This window comes from Ursus maritimus, unplaced genomic scaffold (assembly GCF_017311325.1).
Source record: "Ursus maritimus isolate PB19 unplaced genomic scaffold, ASM1731132v1 scaffold_4, whole genome shotgun sequence".
In the NCBI taxonomy this organism is placed as follows: domain Eukaryota; kingdom Metazoa; phylum Chordata; class Mammalia; order Carnivora; family Ursidae; genus Ursus; species Ursus maritimus.
Genome location: NW_024426552.1, coordinates 67,948,023 through 67,968,760, shown reverse-complemented (window position 1 = coordinate 67,968,760; position 20,738 = coordinate 67,948,023). Strand labels below are relative to the sequence as shown.

The window sequence follows — 20,738 nt, the reverse complement described above, 5'->3', positions numbered from 1 at the left end:
TTCATTTCTAATATAGTAGTTTGTGTTTATAGTTTCATCCTAGTCCAGTCTTGCTAGGAGTTATTAATTTTATTAATCATTTTAAATAACCAAGTGTTAGCTTTGGTAATTTAATGATTTTTTTTAAAAGATTTTATTTATTTATTTGACAGAGAGCCAGCGAGAGAGGGAACACAGGCAGGGGGAGTGGGAGAGGAAGAAGCAGGCTCCCAGCGGAGGAGCCTGATGTGGGGCTCAATCCCAGGACTCTGGGATCATGCCCTGAGCCGAAGGCAGACGCTTAACAACTGAGCCACCCAGGCACCCCTAATGATTATTTTTTATTTCACCGTTTCCTGTTCTTTATTATTTCTCTTTTCTACTTACTGTGGATTTACTTTGCTCATATTGTTAGGTGGAAGCAGATCATTACTTTAAGCCTTTTTTCCTTTCCAATATAAACGTTCAAAGATACAGATTTCTCTCTAAGTATGACTTTAGCTGCACTCTGCAGATTTTGACACATTGTATTTTAATTACTGTTCAGTTCAAAGTGTTTTTATTTTCCCTGGTAATTTTTTCTTTAATCTATGGGTTATTAAAAATGTTTGAATACAGTTTCTAAATATTAGGTCATTTTCTAGATCTTATTGTTGATTTCTAATTTAGAGTGTCTTCTGTAAGAATTTAGTCCTTTGAAATTTGAGATTGTTTTATTTATACCTCAACATATGCTATATCCTGTTTAACTTTTCATGTGTACTTGCAATGGATATATATTCTCTAGTTATTGACTGTAGCTTTTCGTACATGTCAGTAAGGTAAAGTGATTGATGGTATATTAAACATTTTCTATATTCTTACAAATTTTTGTCTAATTGTTAAGGTCTTAAAGATCTCTTAAGATTGTAAATTTCTTCTTTCTCCCTTTACTTCTATCACTTTTTGCTTTGTAGACTTTGAATCTGTTGTTATTAGATACATTCATATTTATAATTCCTGATGTATTAACCCTTTATCATTATAAAATATTACTCTTTTTTTCTGGTAATACTCCCTGTCTTAAAGTCTATTTTGTCTGATATTCATATAGCCACTTCAGCTTTTTTAGAGTGTGTTAGATATATCACATAGAGCTTATGTGATATATCTCTTTCATTCTTTTACTTTTAACCTATCTGTGTGTGTGTGTGTGTGTGTGTGTGTGTTTGCTTTAGGGATTACAATATGTATCTTTGGCTTATTACAAATATTTAACGTTAGTATTGCTTTATCGTACTGACTATGACCTCCTATATGACGTTGAATAAGAATGGTGAGGGTAGACTTTCTTGCATTGTTCCTGATCTTAGGAAAGCATTCAGTCTTCTATTAGTTATAGGAGCACCTGAGTGGCTCTGTCAGTTAAGTGTCTGCCTTCAGCTCAGGTCAGGATCCCAGCTCAGGTCATGATCCCAGGTCCTGGAATTGACACCATCCCGCCTCCCCTTCAGGCTCCCTGCTCAGCAGAGAGTTGGCTTTTCCCTCTCCCTCTGCCCCTCCCCCTCTGCTCCTGCTCTGTCTGTCGCTTTTCTCTCTCAAATAAATAAAATCTTTTTAAAAAAGGAATCTTAGTTGTAGATATTATTAAATCTTAAATATTAAAATCTTTTTTTTAAAGAGCCCTTAAAAAAAAAGAATATTGGTAGATTTTTTTGTAGATGTGCTTCACCATGTGGAGAAAATTACTTTCTATTCCTAGTTTTTATCCAGGATGGATGTTGAATTTTTTTTTTAAGATCTTTTATTCGTTTCAGAGAGGGAGAGAGTGAGCAACAGCACAAGCAGGGACGAGGATAAGAGGGAGAGTGAGAAGCAGACTTCCTGCTAAGCAGGGAGCTGGTCAGGGTTTGATCCCAGGACCCTGGGATCATGACCTGAGCTGAAAGCAGATGCTTAACCAACTGAGACACCTCTGAATTTTATTAAATGTCTTTTCTACATCAAGTAATATATTTATGTAGTTATTCTTCTTTACTACTCTGATATCATGAATTACATCTGTTGATTTTTTTAATGATAAACTAGTATTGCATTTCTGAGATTAAAAGTCCACTTGGGTATGATGTATTACCCTTTTCACATTTTGCTGCATTTGACTTGCTAATATCGTTGATAATTTTGCATGTATATTCATGAAGGATATTGGTCTGTAGGTTGTTTTTTTTTTTTTTTTCTTCAATAACTGTTGGGCTTGGTGTTAGGGTAATGTTGGCCTCATAGAATGAGCTTGGAAATATTCCTTCTCCTTCCATTTTAAGGAAGAGCTTGCATACAGTCACTACTGTTTCTTCCTTAAATGTTTAGTAGTATTCATGAATGAAGCCATCTCTACCTGAATTTTCTTTATTGGAGAGTTATAAACTCTGAACTTATTTTCTTTAATAGATAATGGACTATTCAGGTTATTTCTTCTTGATTGTGTTTTGATTAAGTTATGTCTTTCAGAGAATTTTGTTTCATTGAAGTTGTCAAATTTATGGACATAAGTTTTTCTTAATATTTTCTTTTGATCTTTTAAATGTCTGTGAAGGGTTCTGGTACCAATTTCAGTGTGGGGGGGGTTTTCCACACACCGCCAAGTAACTCTCCTACACAAACTGAAACTCAGTTCTGACGCTGTGTACCCAGTGATAGCATCAGATTCCACAGTTCTACAAGACTCGCCCCTACCCCACCGTATCAGATCCAGTTATAAGTCCAGACTGTCACCTGAGCTTCTGACCAAATGACTACAGATTGGAGTTTCCAACAACCCCTTCCTTGGGTTGGATTAATTTGCTAGAGCAGCTCACAGAACTCAGAGAAAAAATTTCCTGCTAGATTAACTGGTTTATTATAAAAAAGTATAACTCAGGAACAACTAGGTGGAAGAGATGCATACGGCAAGGTATAGAGAAAGGGCAAGGAGTTTCCCCCATCAGAGCATTCCATTCTCCAGGAATCTCTTTCATATTGTGTGAAAATTAATAAAAGGTGAAACCTCATTTAGGATGGAGCTGGGAAGCCAGAAAGAGGGAGCTCTCATGCCCTGACACTCACTGTGAATTGCAGACCTAACAGGAAGTGATGCACATTACTACTTTACTGAGCCAGCAGGAGGAAGAATGTTTTTGCTCCTTGCCTGACAATAGCCCAGCCAATGAGAGACTGTCACAACTTGGCCAGTGAAAAACCATTATACTTCAAACTCCCAGTTTATTCCAATAGACATTTTTCTTATAACAGCCCTCCCAGTTCCCTTTTTTTCTCTATAAAAGAGTATTATTCCTCTCCTTTGTGCTTCAGACTTTCCTATGGTTTTGTTGTAGCGTGCTTGTTCTGGATTGCAATTCTCTGCTATTCCCAAATCCATTTTTGCTGGAAAAATAACCAGCAGTTTTATTTTTGAAAAAAAAATTTTTTTAAAGATTTTATTTATTTATTTGACAGAGAGAGAGACAGCCAGCGAGAGAGGGAACACAAGCAGGGGGAGTGGGAGAGGAAGAAGCAGGCTCCCAGCAGAGAAGCCCCATGCGGGGCTTGATCCCAGAATACCGGGATCATGCCCTGAGCTGAAGGCAGACGCTTAAGGACGGCGCCACCCAGGCGCCACAGCAGTTTTATTTTTAACATTAACAGTGTTTACCAACAGGAAACTCCAACCCCATCCTTTTGGGTTTTATAGAGGTTTCATTACATAGACATAATTGATTAAATCATCAGCCATTAGGGCTTGTACCCAATCTGCAGCCCCTCTCTCTTCATCAGAGATGGAGTGGGTGGAGACTGAAAGTTTCAACCCTCTAATCACATGGTTGGCTCCACTGGCAATCAGTACCCATCCTTGGGTGCTTTCCCAAAGTCACCTCATTAACATAACAAAAGACACCTTTATCACTCTCTTCACTTAGGAAATTCCAAGAGTTTAAGAACTCTGTGCCAGTAATGGGACAAAAACCAAATACTTACAATATTTCCTATTATAAGTCACAGTATCACAGTTATAAAGTGTGTAGTAATGTCTCCTGTTTCATTCTTGACATTGGTAATTGCTGTTCTCTTTCTCTTGTCAGTCTGCTTAGAGGTTAATCAGTTATATTAGTCTTCTCAAAGAATCAGCTCTTAGTTTTATTGATTTCTCTGTTATTTTTGTTTTCCATTTAATTGATTTTTGCTCTTTATTATCTTTCTTCTTTGAATTTAATTTGCTCTTTTTCTAGTTTCTTTCTTTTTTTTTTTTAAGATTTATTTATTTGAGAAAAAAAGAGAGCACGAGCAGGGGGAGTGGCATAGAGAGAGGGAAAAGCAGGCTCTCCGCTGAGCAGGGATCCCAACACAAGGCTCCATCCCAGGACCCTGGGATCATAACCTGAGTCGAAGGCGGATGCTTAACTGACTGAGCCACCCAGGTGCCCCCTTTTTCTAGTTTCTTAAAATAGAAGCTTAGATAATTAATTTGAGGGTTTTTTTTTCCTAAGGTAGGTATGTAAAGCTATAAATTTTCATCTAAACACTGCTTTAGCTGTATCCTACAAATATCAATGTGCTGTAATTTTATTTTCATTCAACTAAAAGTGTTTTCTAGGGACACCTGGCTGGCTCAGTTGGTAGAGCATTGGGGCTCTTGATCTTGGGGTTGTGAGTTCCCACCTTGTGTGTAGAGATTATTTAAAAATAAGATCTTTATAAAAGTATTTAGCAATCTCTTTTACTTCCTCTTCAACCTAGAGATTATTTGTTGTTTGATTTTCAAATATCAGGGGATTTCACAGTTTTCTTTCTGTAATTGCATTCTAATTTAATTTTGTTATGGATAGAGAACATCATTTGTATGATTCAGGTTTTTTTTTATATTTCTTAAGATTTGTTTTATAGCCAAAAATTTGATCTAAGTGAATGTTGCATGTACACTTGAGAAGAATGTACATTCTGCTATTGTTGGGGCAAGTGTTCTATAAATGTCAATTTGGTTAAATTAGTTGTAGTGCCACATAGGTCTCCTATATCCTTACTGATTTTGTCTACTGGTCTGCACTGATTACTTGAGATGAGAGTGTTGAAGCCTCCAGTTATAATTGTGGATTTGTCTATTTTTTCAGTTTTCAGTTTTTGCTTCATGTATTTTGAAACTGTGCTGTTAGATGTTTACACATTTTAGATTGTTATGTTTTCTTGTTGATTGACCCATTTAGCACTATGTATTGTCCCTCTTTTTATCCCTGGTAATATTCCTTGTTTTGAAATATACTTTGTCTAATACTAGTATAGCCACTCTGGCTTTCTTTTTATCATTGTTTACATAATATATATTTTTCCATTCTTATACTTTCAACCCCTTTAGGTCTTTATAGTTAAAATAGGTTTCTTGTAAATAGCAAATAGTTGGATCTTGTCCTTTTACTTAGTCTGACAATCTCTGCTTTTTAATGGGAATGTTTAGTCTTTTTACATTTAATGAGATTGTTGACATATTTGGATATGGGTATGCAATTTAGCTATTTATTTTCTGTTTCACTTTTTTGTTTGTTTCTTCTGTTCTCCTTTAATATTATATTTTTGTTCTTTTGTTGACTTTTTAGCTATGTCTTTTTGCTTTACTCTGTAAATTGAGGTGTAGTTAAACTACAATAAAATGCAATATATTTTTGAGTATTTGCACTAGTGATTACAATATGTATCTTGTTTTTATGACATATACTTAAAGTTAATATTCATATTAAATGTAGGAACTTTAAAATACTATAGTTTTATTTGAATCCAAGTCATTTGCTTTTTTTTTTTTTTCTTTCAAGATTTTTGTTTAAGTTATCTCTGCACTCAATGTGGGGCTTGAACTCAACAGCTGTGAGATTAAGAGTCGTATGCTGTACCAACTGAACCAGCCAGGCGCCCCCTTTTAATTTAAGTATAGTTGACATACAGTGTTAGATTAGTTTCGGGTGTGCAACATAATGATTCAACAAGTTTATACCTTATGCTAAGCTGACCACAAGTGTACCTACCATCTGTCACCATACAACACTATTACAATATCATTGACTATATTTCCTATGCTGTACCTTTATTCTTGTGGCTTATAGATTCCATAACTGGAAGCCTATATCTCCCACTCCTCTTCACCCATTTTGCCCATCCCTTCACCCCCTTTCCTTCTGGCAGCAATCAGTTTCCTGTATTTATATGTCTGATCCTGCTTTTTGTTTGTTTATTCATTTGTTTTTTTGTTAGATTTCACCATTTTGCTATTGTTATGTATTACCTCTACATATATGATAAATCTCACAATTAAAATTTTCCAATTTTAACTTTAAACAGTTAATGTCTCTTAACAAATAAAAATAAAATTTATGTGTGTATAATTGTGTTGAGGGTCTCCAGGACCACCTCAGGTTTAGCGATTTGCTAGAGGACTCACGGGACTTAGCATATAGTTGTACTCAAGCTAAGATTTATTACAGTGAAAGGATACAAAGCATAGTCAGCAAAGAGAAAAGGCTCATAGAGCAAAGACTGGAGGAAACCAGGCACAAGCTTACAGGAATCCTCTCCTAGGGAAGTTACATAGGATGTGCTTAATTCCTTTGGCTGTAACTTGTAACAACAAGCACAAAATGTTGTCTGACAGGGAAGCTCATCTGAGAGTATGAGACCAGGGTTTTTGTTTGAGATTGGTCATATAGGCACAATTTTAGTCACTAAAATTTCAGACTCTGAGGAGTAAACAAGTGTTCAGCATAAACTCTATTGTTTACAAGGAGCCTACCTTATTTAGGAAAATTTTGTATCAGTGTAGGAAACTGATTACTGTTCAGGTTCCCAGACCTGGAAAAGACTGAATGTTTGTGTCCCCTCCAAAATTTATACGTTGAAATCCTAACTCCCATTGTGTTGGTTAGGAGGTGGTGTCTTTTGTAGGTGATTAGGTCATGATAGCAGAGCCATAATGAACGGAATTAATACCCTTATGAAAGAGACCCCAGAGAGTTCCTTTGCCTCTTACGTGGAAGGACACAGTAATATGGGCTTATGAAACGAGAAGGGGGCCGTCACCAGACACCCAGTCTTCAAACACCTTGATCTTGGACTTACTAGTCTCCAAAATTGTGAGAAATAAATTTCCATGTTTATAAGCCACCCCAGCTTATGGTATTCTGTTATAGCAGCCTGAACTAACTGATACAAGATCAAGATACCATCTGGTATCATTTGCCTGACCATGAAGAACTTCCTTTAGAATTCCTGTAGTGCAGGAAATGAATGTAGTGCTGGTGATGAATTCTGTTAATTTTTGTTTGTCTGAAATATTTATGTCATCTTTATTTTTGAAGGGTAATTTCATTGTATATGGACTTCTTTTAGCACTTTATTTGTTCCATTGTCTTCTGGTCTCCCCCCCCCTTTTTTTTAAATTAAAGACTACTTCTTAGAGCAGTTTTAGTTTTACTGCAGAACTGAGAAGAAGGTACAGAGATTTCCCAAATACCTTATTTCCCCTCACATGCATAGATTCCCCCATTATCAACATCCCCAGCCAGAGTGGTACTTTTGTTACAATTGATGAACCTACACTGGCACATTATAATCTCCCAGAATTCATAGTTCACATTACAATTTGCTCTTGATGGGGTACATTTCATGGGTTTGGACAAATGTATAATGAAATGTGTTCATTATTATAGTATCATACAGGGTATTTTTACTGCACTAAAAATCCTCTGTGTTCCGTCTATTCACCTCATTTCTCACCCCTACCCTCTCGCAAACACCGATCTTTTTACTGTGCCCATAGTTTTCCTTTTCCCAGAATGTCATATATTCAGAATCATACAGTATGTAACTTTTTCAGATTGGCTTCTTTCATTTAGTATTATGTGTTTAAGGTTTCTCCATCTCTTTTCATGGCTTGACATTTCATCTTTTGAGCTTTAAGTAATATTCTGTCATCTGGAGGTACCACCCCGGTTTATCTGCTAGCATACTGAGGAACATCTTGGCTATTTCTAAGTTGTAGCAGTTATGAATAAAGCTGCTATAAATATCTGTGTACAGGTTTTCTGTGTACAAACATCTTTGTACATAATTTTTTTTTTAAAGAATGGTCCTTTTTTATTTTTTAATTTTTTTTTTTTTTTTTTAGATTTTATTTATTTATTTGACAGAGACAGAGACAGCCAGCGAGGGACCCAGGCACCCCACTTAGTGTTGTATCTAAAAAGTCATTGCCATACCCAAGGTTGTCTAGGTTTTCTCTTATAATATCTTCTAAGAGTTTTATGTTTTGCATTTTACATTTGGATGTATAATCCATCTTGAGTTAGTTTTTGTGAAGGACATAAGGTCTGTCTCCAGGTTCTTTTTTAATTTTTATTGTAATTGTCCAGTTATTCCAATAGCATTTGTTGAAAAGACTTTCTTTGCTCATTGTATTACCTTTGCTTCTTTGTTAAAGATCAGTTGACTGTATTCATGGTGGGCTTATTTTTGGGCTCTCTTTTCTGTTCCATTGATCTGTTGGTCTGTTTTTTCCTTTTTTAAAATTTGTAATTGAAGTATAGTTGACATATAATATTAGTTTTAGGTGTACAAGTGAGTTGACAATTACATACATTACAACATGCTTACTACAATAAGTGTAGTTACTATCTGTCACTATAAAATGTTATTACAATATTGTTGACTATATTCCCTATGCTGTACTTTTCACCCCTGTGACTTGTTTATTTTATAACTGTAAGTCTGTATCTCTTTATCCCCTTCATCTATTTTGCCTTCCCCATCTCCCTCTCCTCCGGCAATTACTAGTTTGTTCTCTGTGTTTGTGAGTCTGTTTTTTGTTCTTTGCTTGTTCATTTTTGTTTTTTTAGATTCTACATATAAGTAAAATCATGTTGTCTTTCTCTGACTTATTTTGCTTAGCATGATACCCTCCAGATCTATGTATGTTGTCATGAAGGGCAAGATTTCATTCTTTTTTATGGCTGAGTAATATTCCATTGTGTAATACCACATCTTCTTTATCCATTTATCTGTCAATAGGCATTTAGGCTGCTTCTTTATCTTGGCTATTTTAAATAATGCTGCAATAAATATTTGTCTCTTTTGTTAGTATCACATGTTTTGATCACTGTAGTTCATAGTAAATCTTGAAGTCAGGTAGTGTTAGTCTTCCAACGTTGTTCTTCTCCTTTGACATTGTGTTGGCTATTCTGGGTCTTTTGCCTTTCCATGTAAACTTTAGAATCAATTTGTTTGGTGTCCTCAATATAACTTCCTGGGATTCTAATTGGAATTGCATTGATTCTATAGATTAAAATGGGAAGAACTGACATCCTGACAATATTGAATCTTCCTGTCCATGAACATGAAACATCTCTTTATTTATTTAGTTCTTTATCTTTTTTTCTGGTTAGAATCTCAATTGGCTAATCTATACAACACACTTTAAAATTTTTTTCAAATCTATTCTTTTCAGGTCATAAATAAGGTTCATCTTAAGTCAAATCATGTTGTAAAAAGAGATGTTGATGAACATTTAAGAATCAAGACTGTCTATGATAAAAGTATTGATGAGTAAGTACACCATTATTTTGTCTTTTTAAAATTAAGAATCAAAAGAATCAAAGTATTAAAGATATTTCCATCTGTTACCTGAAGATCATAGATGGAGCTACATGCTAATGCACCTTCAAGATGGAATTAAACTACAAATGCTTTTTAGTCCGGAAAGATGAAGACCATGGGATATGATTAAAATCTGTACATCATAAACAGGTTAAACAGAGCAAGTATGAATCTACTTGGATGTGGTCATAACATACCTGTAAGGCACCTCCTCAATAAGTACTTAGAGGAAAAATAAAAGGAAGTACTAATATATACAATAAGAACATTTACAAAATTATTAGCCAGAGAGATAATAGTCTAATCTTTCATTTAGTTTAAGAGGGGTTCCGAAAATAGATAAATTATGAATCTATAGTCGTGTATGAAGAGCTATTAGGAGTAATTGATGTCTTTTCCTCTCCTTAATTTCCCAGAAGAATGAGATAACATGATCATGCCTAGGGTTGTGCTTTCATACAGAGTAAACTTAAATGTTTATTGAGGTAAATTGAGATTTAGGGGACTGATACTAGATCCTTCCACAAAGCATTCCTTGGGGATCCTGCCAGTTATATTCTGAACAAATGAGACAGTGCTGTGCGCATGGTAGCAATTCTTATGTTTTATGTCTTCGTTTTCAGATTGCTCCCTGAGAAAAGATACCTTGTAAAGGTATGTGATAAGTACTCATGGCTTGAATTTGATACTTAAAATGGGTACACTTTATTATATATAAATTGTACCTCAATAAAGAAAATATATACATGACTGTTTAGCGAATGAATGAATAAAAGGTGTTGGTAGTGACTGTATTTATCATTTTCTTCGAAGGCGTTTCTGGGATGCACTCACCAAAACTGTGTCCTTATTTGATGCTAAATTAGTCTTCTCATTTTACAATTTAATAGTTAATCAGTCTTCTTGTTTTCTTACTTGTTCTCTTATGTTTTGTGGGAGCAGGACATGCTAAAGATAGGGTGAAAAAGACAATTTTTGAAATACAGTGAGACCACTGTTGTCTTGTGGAAATACTCATTCTCCTGAAGATGGACATATCTGATTATATGATAAGCCAAAGTTGTTTACAGAGGTGCTAACTTCAACAGTTTCTTAGCTGTCACAGAGTCACACATGCACGTTAAGCCAATTCATTATGGGTCACAGAAATTGGTGAGATTAAAGTAGATCCTCTTTTTGTTTTGAATGTTATTTTTTAAAAAGATTTTATTTATTTATTTGACAGAGAGACAGCGAGAGAAGAAACACAAGCAGGGGGAGTGGAAGAGGGAGAAGCAGGCTTCTGGCTGAGCAGGGAGCCAGATGGAGGGCTCAATCCCATGACCCTGGGATCATGACCTGAGCCAAAGGCAGACGCTCAACAACTGAGCCACCCTGGCGCCCCTAAAGTAGCTCTTCTAAACATAAGATTTTCTTAACACAAATTACCTTAATGTTGGAATCATCTAATTTAGTCCCAAATTTGAAGTAATTTAGATTAGTTGAGATTTATGTATTCTAAATTCTGTTTAAGTGGAGATAGGGAGAAAATTTTTCACTGAGTTTTCTTTCCCCAAACTCAACTAAGAAAATAAGGAAATTCCTTTGCTCCTAGACTCATTCTCTTGCCACACAACCTTTGACTAACTAGCGTCTGTATTCCAGAATTGTAAAGTGTTCCCCTTTTTTCCCCTCAGATATTAATATCCTGTGGCTACTTGTTTTAAATATATTTGTCCTTTAACTATAATTCTGACTTTTTTTTTTAACTTTTGTTTAGAACAAACTTTTTCCACAAGCTATTTCTTACTTAGAGAAGACTTTTCAGGTTCGTAGACCTGCGGGCACTATCTTACTTAGCAGGTATGTCACATTCAATACAGGTCATTTTCTTCAGTTGTTTAATACTCTGACCTCCCTATTCTGCCAGTATGACAGATTACAAAACTCATACTAGAATATTTTATTATGTTTGTCCTTAGAGACCAAACTGCAAGGTATTTAAAAGGAATAAGAAAGCACCTGTTAGGTAATCATTCTTTCCCTGATTTTCCACTATGAGCTAACCTGCTAGATCTTTTCCTGGGTTGTAGTCACCTGTTCCCCACGTCCCCTTCCTCCCTCATGTGTCTACAGCAGAGGCTTATGAAATATTTGGGAGTCTGAAAACCTTAGGAGAATTTCACTTGAAACCAAAATTCTTTCTTAGTCCACTTTCTAACAAAAATAGTAATGATTATTTATGAACTAATATAGTAGCTGCTAGGTTTTTTAAAGGTTTTTAACTGCTATGAACTACTTTCTTTTTCTTTTTCCTTTTTTTTTTTTTTTGTAATTAAATTTTGATGTACAAATGAACTGAAGACAACGTGCAACAAACCGATACTTACAGAAGGAAAATGATCCCCATAGATACTGTACTGGGGAATTTGCAGAGCATACAAAATGCGGCCCTGTTATAGTGCCCGAGGAGCACCTCCAGGTAATTCATCCTACTCGTAGTAGTGTTTTTACTCTTTAGGATAAACTGAGGGAGGGAGATTTTGAATCTGTGAGTGTCACCAAGAGGTTCTTATAGACTTAAGTTCAAAAGCTTCATTTTTCTATCGAAAGTAATCTTAGTTAGCTCATTTTATTCTTTCATTTGTTCTCAAATGGATTTGATGATACTTTGTTCCCTTTTTTTTTTTTGTTTTTTCTTTTTTCAATGTATCTCTGGGGCTGCTGAATCATTTCAGCTTAGAACTCTATCTTTGTCTTCCAAAACATCTTTTAGCAGGTATATACTCAGTATTTTTGAAGGGCAATTTGACATTATCTCTTAAAATAAAAAATATGTATGGTATGCTTCAACCCAATTTGGAAATGTGTTCCATAAAAATTCTTATAACTCTGCAATAGATGTTCAAGGGTATTCTTTGCAAAACTATAAATATGTTTATATTAGTATTAAATTATGGTATAATCCGATAAAGGAATACTATGCAGTTGTTAAAGAATGAAGTAGATTGCTATATACTGACTTGGAAAGACATTTAAGCTCTTAAATTAAAAAAAAAAAGTTGGAAATCAGTATGTGTAGTTAGCCTATTTTATTTAAGAATTATAATCGATAATTCAACTTAATAAAACTGAAATAAAAACATAAAAAATAAAAAAGTGTATGTCCATACGCAATAAAAAATTATGGAGCAGTCTAGAGGTATATACATACTAAAGAATCTGGAGCCATACCAAAATATTAATAGTTTTCTTTAAGAGTTGGGGGGGGGGCTTTTCTTTGGTAAGTTATGTGTTTTTTGTAATGTTCTGATTTTTCATATTAAGCATGTATTACTTATCCGTAAAAAGATAAAAATTTTAAATGTGTATACCAGAAAACCAATTTATTATACATATACATTTAAAAATATGATTGCCTTAACTGTTTTTCTCTATTGAACTGTGTTCTCTGGTTACTTGTAGAAAATGAATATATTACTGAACATTTACTTCGTAACCAAAATTAAGCATATTTACTTTGTAATTTTTTTAATTAAGTTATATGAAGCTCAGTAAGGCTTTTAGAGCCCTATATATTGGCACTAATACAACTAACTTACTTAGCTTTCATTTCTTTTCTCAGATTTCTTGGGTATGTATAAAAGGTTTTAGGGACACGTTTAAAAATTAAAACAACTTGTTAATTAATTACATATCCAGCTCTTTCCCAAGAAATTTAGAGGCATTTTGTAGACATTTTAAGACACATTCCTTTGGGGGCATGGTTGGATCAGTCAAAAGAGCATGCAAATCAATCTCTGGGTCATGAGTTTGAGCCCCTCACTGGGTGTAGAGATTACTTAAAAATAAAATCTTAAGGGGCGCCTGGGTAGCGCAGTCGTTAAGCGTCTGCCTTCGGCTCAGGGCATGATCCCCGCGTTCTGGGATCGAGTCCCACATTGGGCTCCTCCACTAGGAGCCTGCTTCTTCCTCTCCCACTCCCCTGCTGTGTTCCCTCTCTCGCTGGCTGTCTCTCTGTCACATAAATAAATAAAATCTTTAAAAAAAAAATCTTAGAAAAAAGAAAAAGATATTTCTTTGCTTTTTTCCTAAGGTATTTTTTGTTTTTAACTTTCTTGGCTTCTCTAAATTCTGCTTCTTCCTTCTTGATGGTTTTGGGGGGGGGGGATCCTGATTTTTTTTTTTTTAGTACATGAGTGGTCATGGAAAAGAATGTTTAAAAATGACAACTTTTTGTAACACTATTAATAGGTTAAAGTAATTGAACTGAAAAATTATATGTATTAGAGAAACAAAACTAAACAATGTAATGAAATGGGAATTTCTGTTTCTCTATAAAAGCGTCACTTACACCTAAAAAAATCACTATTTACTGATTTTTTAATTTGTAATTTGGAGATTATAATTGTTTGGGAGCTTGGAGAGAAGAAGAAGTTCTCTAAAAAGCAGATGTTACAAGGGCAAAGATTTGATTAGAAAACTAGAAATAAGAATGATGTTGAGGTGACTTTACCCTTTAAACTTATCTTTAAAAAGTAAAGATGACTTTAACTTTACTTTGTATATGCTTGTATTATATGAATTCTTAACAAGATACGTGGATTACTTTATGATTGAAAATACATTTCCATTAGATACAAAGCTTTTTATTAATTGATTTTGAAATAGGTAGATTCACAGGAATATGCAATATATGTGTGTGTGTATATATATATGTATATATACACACACACACAGAAAAAGGTCCACTGTAATTTTCACCTAGTTTTAAAGTTTAAAAAGTTTAAAATCTTTTCCATTTCTGTCTTTTTTTGCATCCTGGTTGGCTGCCCTTAAAAATAACAATTGATTGTTTTAATTAAGATTATATATTTAAAATCATTTATAAAGGAGAAATTTTAGTAAAATGAATTCAGAATTAGAGATAGGAATTGAGTAGAGGTAGGAATGGATTTTAATAAAAGTTGAAGGGTAATAAAAGTTAAATCATGTGAACTTAGAATCTAGATTCACTATAAAATAAAAGTCCCTACAGCTAACCTTGTCTCTGGTCTGATTTTCTGTTGCCCACCATGGGCACAGCGATGCAGGGTCTGCCGTGGGGGTAAGTGGTCCTGTGTAGCAGTGGGTGTGCAAGACCAAGAGGGCGTCCGGGATGCAGACTTTGTTCTGTATGTTGGTGCTCTGGCCACCGAGAGGTGCAGCCATGAAAACATCATCTCTTATGCAGCCTATTGTCAGCAGGAAGCAAAAATGGACAGGTAAACTTTCCCCTGAGACTTATTTTCCAAGAGCTAATATGGGAACTCTTAAAAACAAATCCTAAGTGTTTAGAGTACAGGATGTTTGCATTTTCCAGATTGCCTCCAGTAATAAGAAACTACACTGCTTGGATGGGGGAGTGGAGTGGGGGGATGGTAGGGCTTGGGGGGTGGGGGAGAATGTCAGGTGATAGAACTGTTATTCATATGGTAATGTCAGTACCACCTCCAAAGAAAAAGTCTACTGTGGAGAGATTCTTTGGAAGTAAATACCTCTCTCAGGAAACAATTTTAACTTTAATTTTAGCACCTCTGTGCTAAATCTGTAAGATGTTAAAAATAACTGGTCATCCAATTGTATTATTTGCTATGTCCTTCACTTAGATAAATTATCACTTAAAATATTTAGAGGCTCTTTTTTATTTACAAAAGATTTTTAGAAAATTTCCCAGTGAAGCAGGCTTGAAATGAAATGTTATTATGTTTACAGAAGATTGCCTGTCACACTCCATACAAATCAAAGGTATTAAAAATTGCCATGTCTCAGGATAGGTTGTAACATTCTCAAATCTAGGAGAGTTAATGTGACCGGTTCATGTGTATATTAGGACCATTGCTGAGGTCTTAAACATTCATCTATCTGTCAAGACTAGCTGACTTTAAAGAGCCGTTTCATTTCCATTGATGTATAGTTCATTTGACAAAAAAAAAAATGGAATTATTAGTTGAACCAAGTAGGCAGTACAAAAGAAACACTGGTATATGTTTACCTAAAGGTGGTAAAGATATGGTCAAAATCAGCATCATGGTTTATGAAAAACAGTCCGTTACTGTGATGCTATGTAACTGATGATCTATGAAATCTCCCCAGAAATCTTTAGCTTCTAAATGTTGGGAATGCTTAGAGTCAAATGATTGAATGTATTACTGAAAAATAAATATACAGAGGTATATGTCTTGAAAGTATAAGATAGTGAGTTAGATGTTATGGTACAAAATGACATTTGATATTTACCAAAGACTTTTCTTACCTTTGTCAATGTTTTATAGAAAAATATAGGTTAGCACCTGAAATTAATATGCACTGTATGTTAACTAACTGATATTTAAATAAAAACTTGGGGGGAAAAAGATAAAAGTATAGGTTAGTAAATATAATACATATTTTTCTGGAATATAATAAAAAATTCAATGTCTATTTTAACAGGCCAATAGCAGGATATGCTAACCTGTGTCCAAATATGATCTCTACCCAGCCTCAGGAGTTTATTGGGATGCTGTCCACAGTAAAACATGAGATTATTCATGCCCTGGTAAATTTTGCTGTTAACTAGTGTTCTTTTCTTTGTGCTTTGATTTTCTCTTTATTATGCTCTCATGTTGATGTATATGTTAAATTTTGGATTCTTAGATTTACGTCAATAAAACCTGTATGATTAGGCCTCTGCCAGTAGAGAATTTTTAATGATTAAGATAGTGGCTAGGTTGAGTTATACTATCTAAAATAAGTAAACAAGTAAATTCACTGGCAAACAGGAGTTTTAAGAAAATGATTACTGTTCTTAAAAGAAAAAAAAATTTAGTAATTTAGAAAAATTCACTTTCCTCTCAAGTGCTAATTGATAATGCTAATTGTAGATCTTTCTTATCTTTTTCAGAGATCTGATTTCAAAAGTCCTCTTGAGCTGCTTAGGCTTTCTGAAATTTAAATATACTAAATGATTCAGAACCTTTCCATCCTTTTCCCCAATTTGTCCAAAATAGTGAACTTTTATGGTATGTCCCGAAAATTAAAGTTATCTAGGGCCCTAGGAAATGTTCTCTTGATGCCATTTGTGTATTTACAAAATAGACGGTAGTAAAATGCAGTAATTGAGAGAGAATAGATCATATAGATTTTGGTGTGAATCTTCTTAACTCTACCCCGGAAAATCTTTGGGATCTTGTGTAAATTATTCAGCCTTTGTAAGCCTCAGTTTCATTTGTTAAAATGAAGATAAGAGTAGTATATACTAGAGTGGATTTTTTTTTCTTGGAGATTAAATAAGATAAAACAGAAATGCCCTAGCACCATGCTATAAACAGTAAGGTGTTATAAAATTAGTGACAATTATTTATCAGTCCTACTTAGTGAGCTGTCATGTATGACCTTGAAAAGCAAGCCTGTGTTTAATTCAGCGTTGAATACCTCAGTGAAACTCCAGTGTAACCAGACAGCATTTATGTCCTTCAAGTAAGGGGATTCTAAAATGAATCATTTCTTTTTCTTTTATTTAAAAAAGTAAGCCAAACCTGCTAATTGAGGTGAAAGACAAGGATTATTCTAAGTATGATCTAAAAACTATAGATACTTGATGTTGAGAGAAACAAAGAAAAACAACAGATTTTAAGTGTAGTACGTAAGTCAACATGAATGCAGAGGTCCTGGGCATGAGATAAATTAGGTTATGAACAAGCAATTCACAAAAGAAAAAATCCAATTGACTGAAAAATGTATGAGAAGGTATTCAGACTTACCTTAGCAGTCAAGGAAATCTCAGATTAAAGCTAGATGCCATTGACTATAAAAGCATGTATGAGAAGTTAGGCACATTGACTTCAAGGTAGTGGTTACTTCTAGGAAGAGAAGGAGGAAAAAAGGTTAGGTAATGGGGCTTCAGCTATATTTACTCTGCAGTGTTTTATGTCTTAAAAGTTTGAAGAAAATATGGTAAAACTAACATCTTAAATACCCTTAGAGAAGATGTATAAGTGGGGTTTTTTTTGTTTTTTTACTTTTTGTATATTTGAATTATTTTAAAGATTGTAAAAACCTATGAAGTTTTAAATATTAGCGTAAGTCTAAAAACCATCCTGAACGATGGTAAGAATTAAATGTTTAACAGAGATTCCCTGTAAGTTGTACGTGCTTGTAGCTATCAATTACAGTTACCTGTGGTGCCTTGAATACCTAATAAGTCTTCTGAGATGTGAGTGTTTAGAAACATTTTCAACCTGATAGAGTGGGAAAAAATGTGTATTTAGAATATTATAAAAGATGAGGCAAATTATACTATTACATTTTAAGCTTTGTATAACTTCAGTGAATTGTATATTAAGAACTATTCAGATTTTCTTAGCTGACTCAATTAAGTGTCCTTTGCATCTTCAGAGATTAAAAAAGAAGAAGAAATGCAGGAATAAAAGAATAATCTGGATTCCATTAATCATTTTGGCAAGCCTTGAATGACACAGAGGCCCCAGTTGTGTAAGCAAAGAAATTTGCCAAAGAAATTGGTTAATTAAATGATCATTTGTGATCGTACTTATTTAGATATGAGCTATAGCATATTCTCAATGTACAGAACATACATAAATAAGTAGTTACAAAAGTGCTTTGTTTTAGTTACTAGATTAGGAAACACAGCAAGAAAGGAAATCTCACTAATGAAATAGGAGAAATCAAATGGCAATAATTTTTTTGTGTGTGTGCCCATTTTCTCATCTATTTTGGGAGGAGAAGGATAGAGAATGGGAACCTTATGTGGAGTATCTATTATCTCATTAAAATTGAAGATGTCTTAAAAATAGTATTTAAATTGTGACTGTAAATATAACAAATCCACATTGCAAAAAAATTGGGGGAATGTGAGTGATTTTACACATTACCCTATCATCAAAAGAACCACAGCTAACATTTTGAGATATGTTTCCATTATTTTTTCCTAAGTGTACACACACACACATACACATTTCCAGTCTTGTTAAGTACAGATATATATTACATGTGGACTTTAGGATCAGAGACTGAATTTTTACAAGTGTGCTTAATTGCCCACCCCTACTCTAAACTATATTGTTAGTTGTTCTCAGTGGTAACATTCCCTGGATGCAGTCGTAGACTTATGTAATAAGTTTGTGTGAAGAGGATAAACTGTGATAAATACATTCTTAAACACATATATTTCTTCTTTATACCAGTACCAAAGAATATTGTCACTATTACTTTGGATTTCTTTACTTACAGTTACCTCAGGTAATTGAAATTTAAAATTCATAAGATGGAATACTGAATTTTTTTCCAGTTCCAATGTATGTCAACTTCCTGTAGAAGTATTGGCCGTGTGCTTTTATGAGGTTCTATCAGTATTCTCTTTTGATAGTAGCGTGTTATGATGTGTATAATCAGACTTGATATTTTTCACTTTGAGTCATTTTGAACTTTTTTTTTAGGGTTTCTCTGCTGGCCTATTTGCATTTTACCATGATAAAGATGGAAATCCTCTAACTTCAAGATTTGCAGATGGTCTCCCACCTTTTAATTACAGGTATTTGTTATTTTTGTTCTTGTTCTTCTTTGAGAAGGGCTCTAAGACTAGAATCTGAGAATCATGGCATGTTAGGTGCCACAAATAATAGTGGCTTCATGGCTAGCCTAAAAAAACTGTAGCTATTAAAACAGGATAAAAGAGGTCATTTAGCATTACCCTTTCATTTTAGAGATGAAGCAGTTAAGATGCAGAAAACTTAAGTGACTTGGCCAAAGAGTCAGGACTCTTCTTGCCAGCAGAGCTCTTTTTCACCACATTGTAACTTGTATTACTATATAGTATGGTTAGGCCATAGGAAAATGTGGTTTGGTTATATTTTGGTTTATTAATAATTATTGCCTATCATGGCAATATTTGCATGTGATGTGACATTGTATTTAGTACAGCATATTAGCAATCTGTAGATTCAGGGCCTAAAATAAATAATATTAAAAAACACTAAAAAAATTTTATTGAGAATATTTTATAGCATGTCAATCACAGAACTGTAACTATTTGCATACATTTATATAAAACACAAATCTCTACATTAAGAGGATATGTCCACAAAAAGACATGCACAAGAATGTTCCTGGCAGTTTTGTAATTAATTGCCAAAAAATAGAAACTACCCGAAAATCCATCAATAGAAGAATGGATAGATAAGTTATGATGTATCCATATAATTGAAAGCTATAAGGCACTAAAAAAGAACATACTGTTGTTACATGCAGTAATATATATGAATATCACAGATACAGTGTTGAGCAAAAGAAGTCAGATAGTCTGTTCGTATGGAGTTTAAAAAAGAGCAATGATAAAAGGCAGGTAAGTGGTTTTACCTGAAGGGCCAAGCTGTTAAATGGCATATAAGTTGAGTATGGATTGGGAAAGGACACAAGGAAACCTAGGGGTACTGACAATGTTCCCTATCTTTATCAGATTAGTAGTATATGGATGTGAAATAAACAGTTAAACCTTACACTTAAAATTTGTTCACTGTGCATATATTTTGCTTTAATTACAGCATCTCTTAAAATAGCTAGAATTAAATACGGAAGCAGGTAATATTTTATTCATCATAATATTTTTAGAGTACACGTGAAGAAACAAATTCTAATTGGAAATAGATATTTTCCTTCTTAGATAGTTTGTGTTCATTTGGTGGTGAAGGAGGAGTCTGGTCTTTCCTAAGAATTGTGGTCTTTATGGGAAACATAAGTGGTGAGATAGGCATCATCTCCATAGTGATGTAGGTAAGGAGGAGAGAGACAGCCACACATAAGAACTATTGTTAAGCCGATAATTTGCAGTGCCTTCTTGTATTCAGGATATTCCTCAAAAGCAGGAAATCTTACAATATAAATGGAGATAATACAATATAAATGAATAGGAAATTCATTTGATAAACTTCTGAAGAGTTGGATTTGTCTCTGCCATATCTATTTGGAGAAATTATTTGTCTTGAAATGTAGATCGTGAAGAGGATATTGGGAGTTATTAATAAGGTAAAAGCTGTTTATTTTCTTGCTGCCTTTGATCACTATGGATGGTTAAAAATTACTTTGCCATGGAAAAAAGATAA

The 20,738-nt window shown here is 34.1% G+C and overlaps 1 protein-coding gene across 1 annotated transcript in view; it reads left to right on the top strand.

The window, feature by feature from the left end:
- The window catches only part of LMLN (leishmanolysin like peptidase), a 74,670-nt gene that overhangs the window by 5,327 nt on the left and 48,605 nt on the right, over positions 1–20,738 (top strand). The window contains exons 2-8 of the mRNA XM_040621358.1: positions 9,473–9,570; positions 10,245–10,275; positions 11,381–11,463; positions 11,965–12,082; positions 14,686–14,864; positions 16,072–16,177; positions 19,077–19,171. Of these exons, the coding sequence (XP_040477292.1) occupies positions 9,473–9,570; positions 10,245–10,275; positions 11,381–11,463; positions 11,965–12,082; positions 14,686–14,864; positions 16,072–16,177; positions 19,077–19,171 (710 nt within the window). The remainder of the gene's footprint in view (positions 1–9,472; positions 9,571–10,244; positions 10,276–11,380; positions 11,464–11,964; positions 12,083–14,685; positions 14,865–16,071; positions 16,178–19,076; positions 19,172–20,738) is intronic.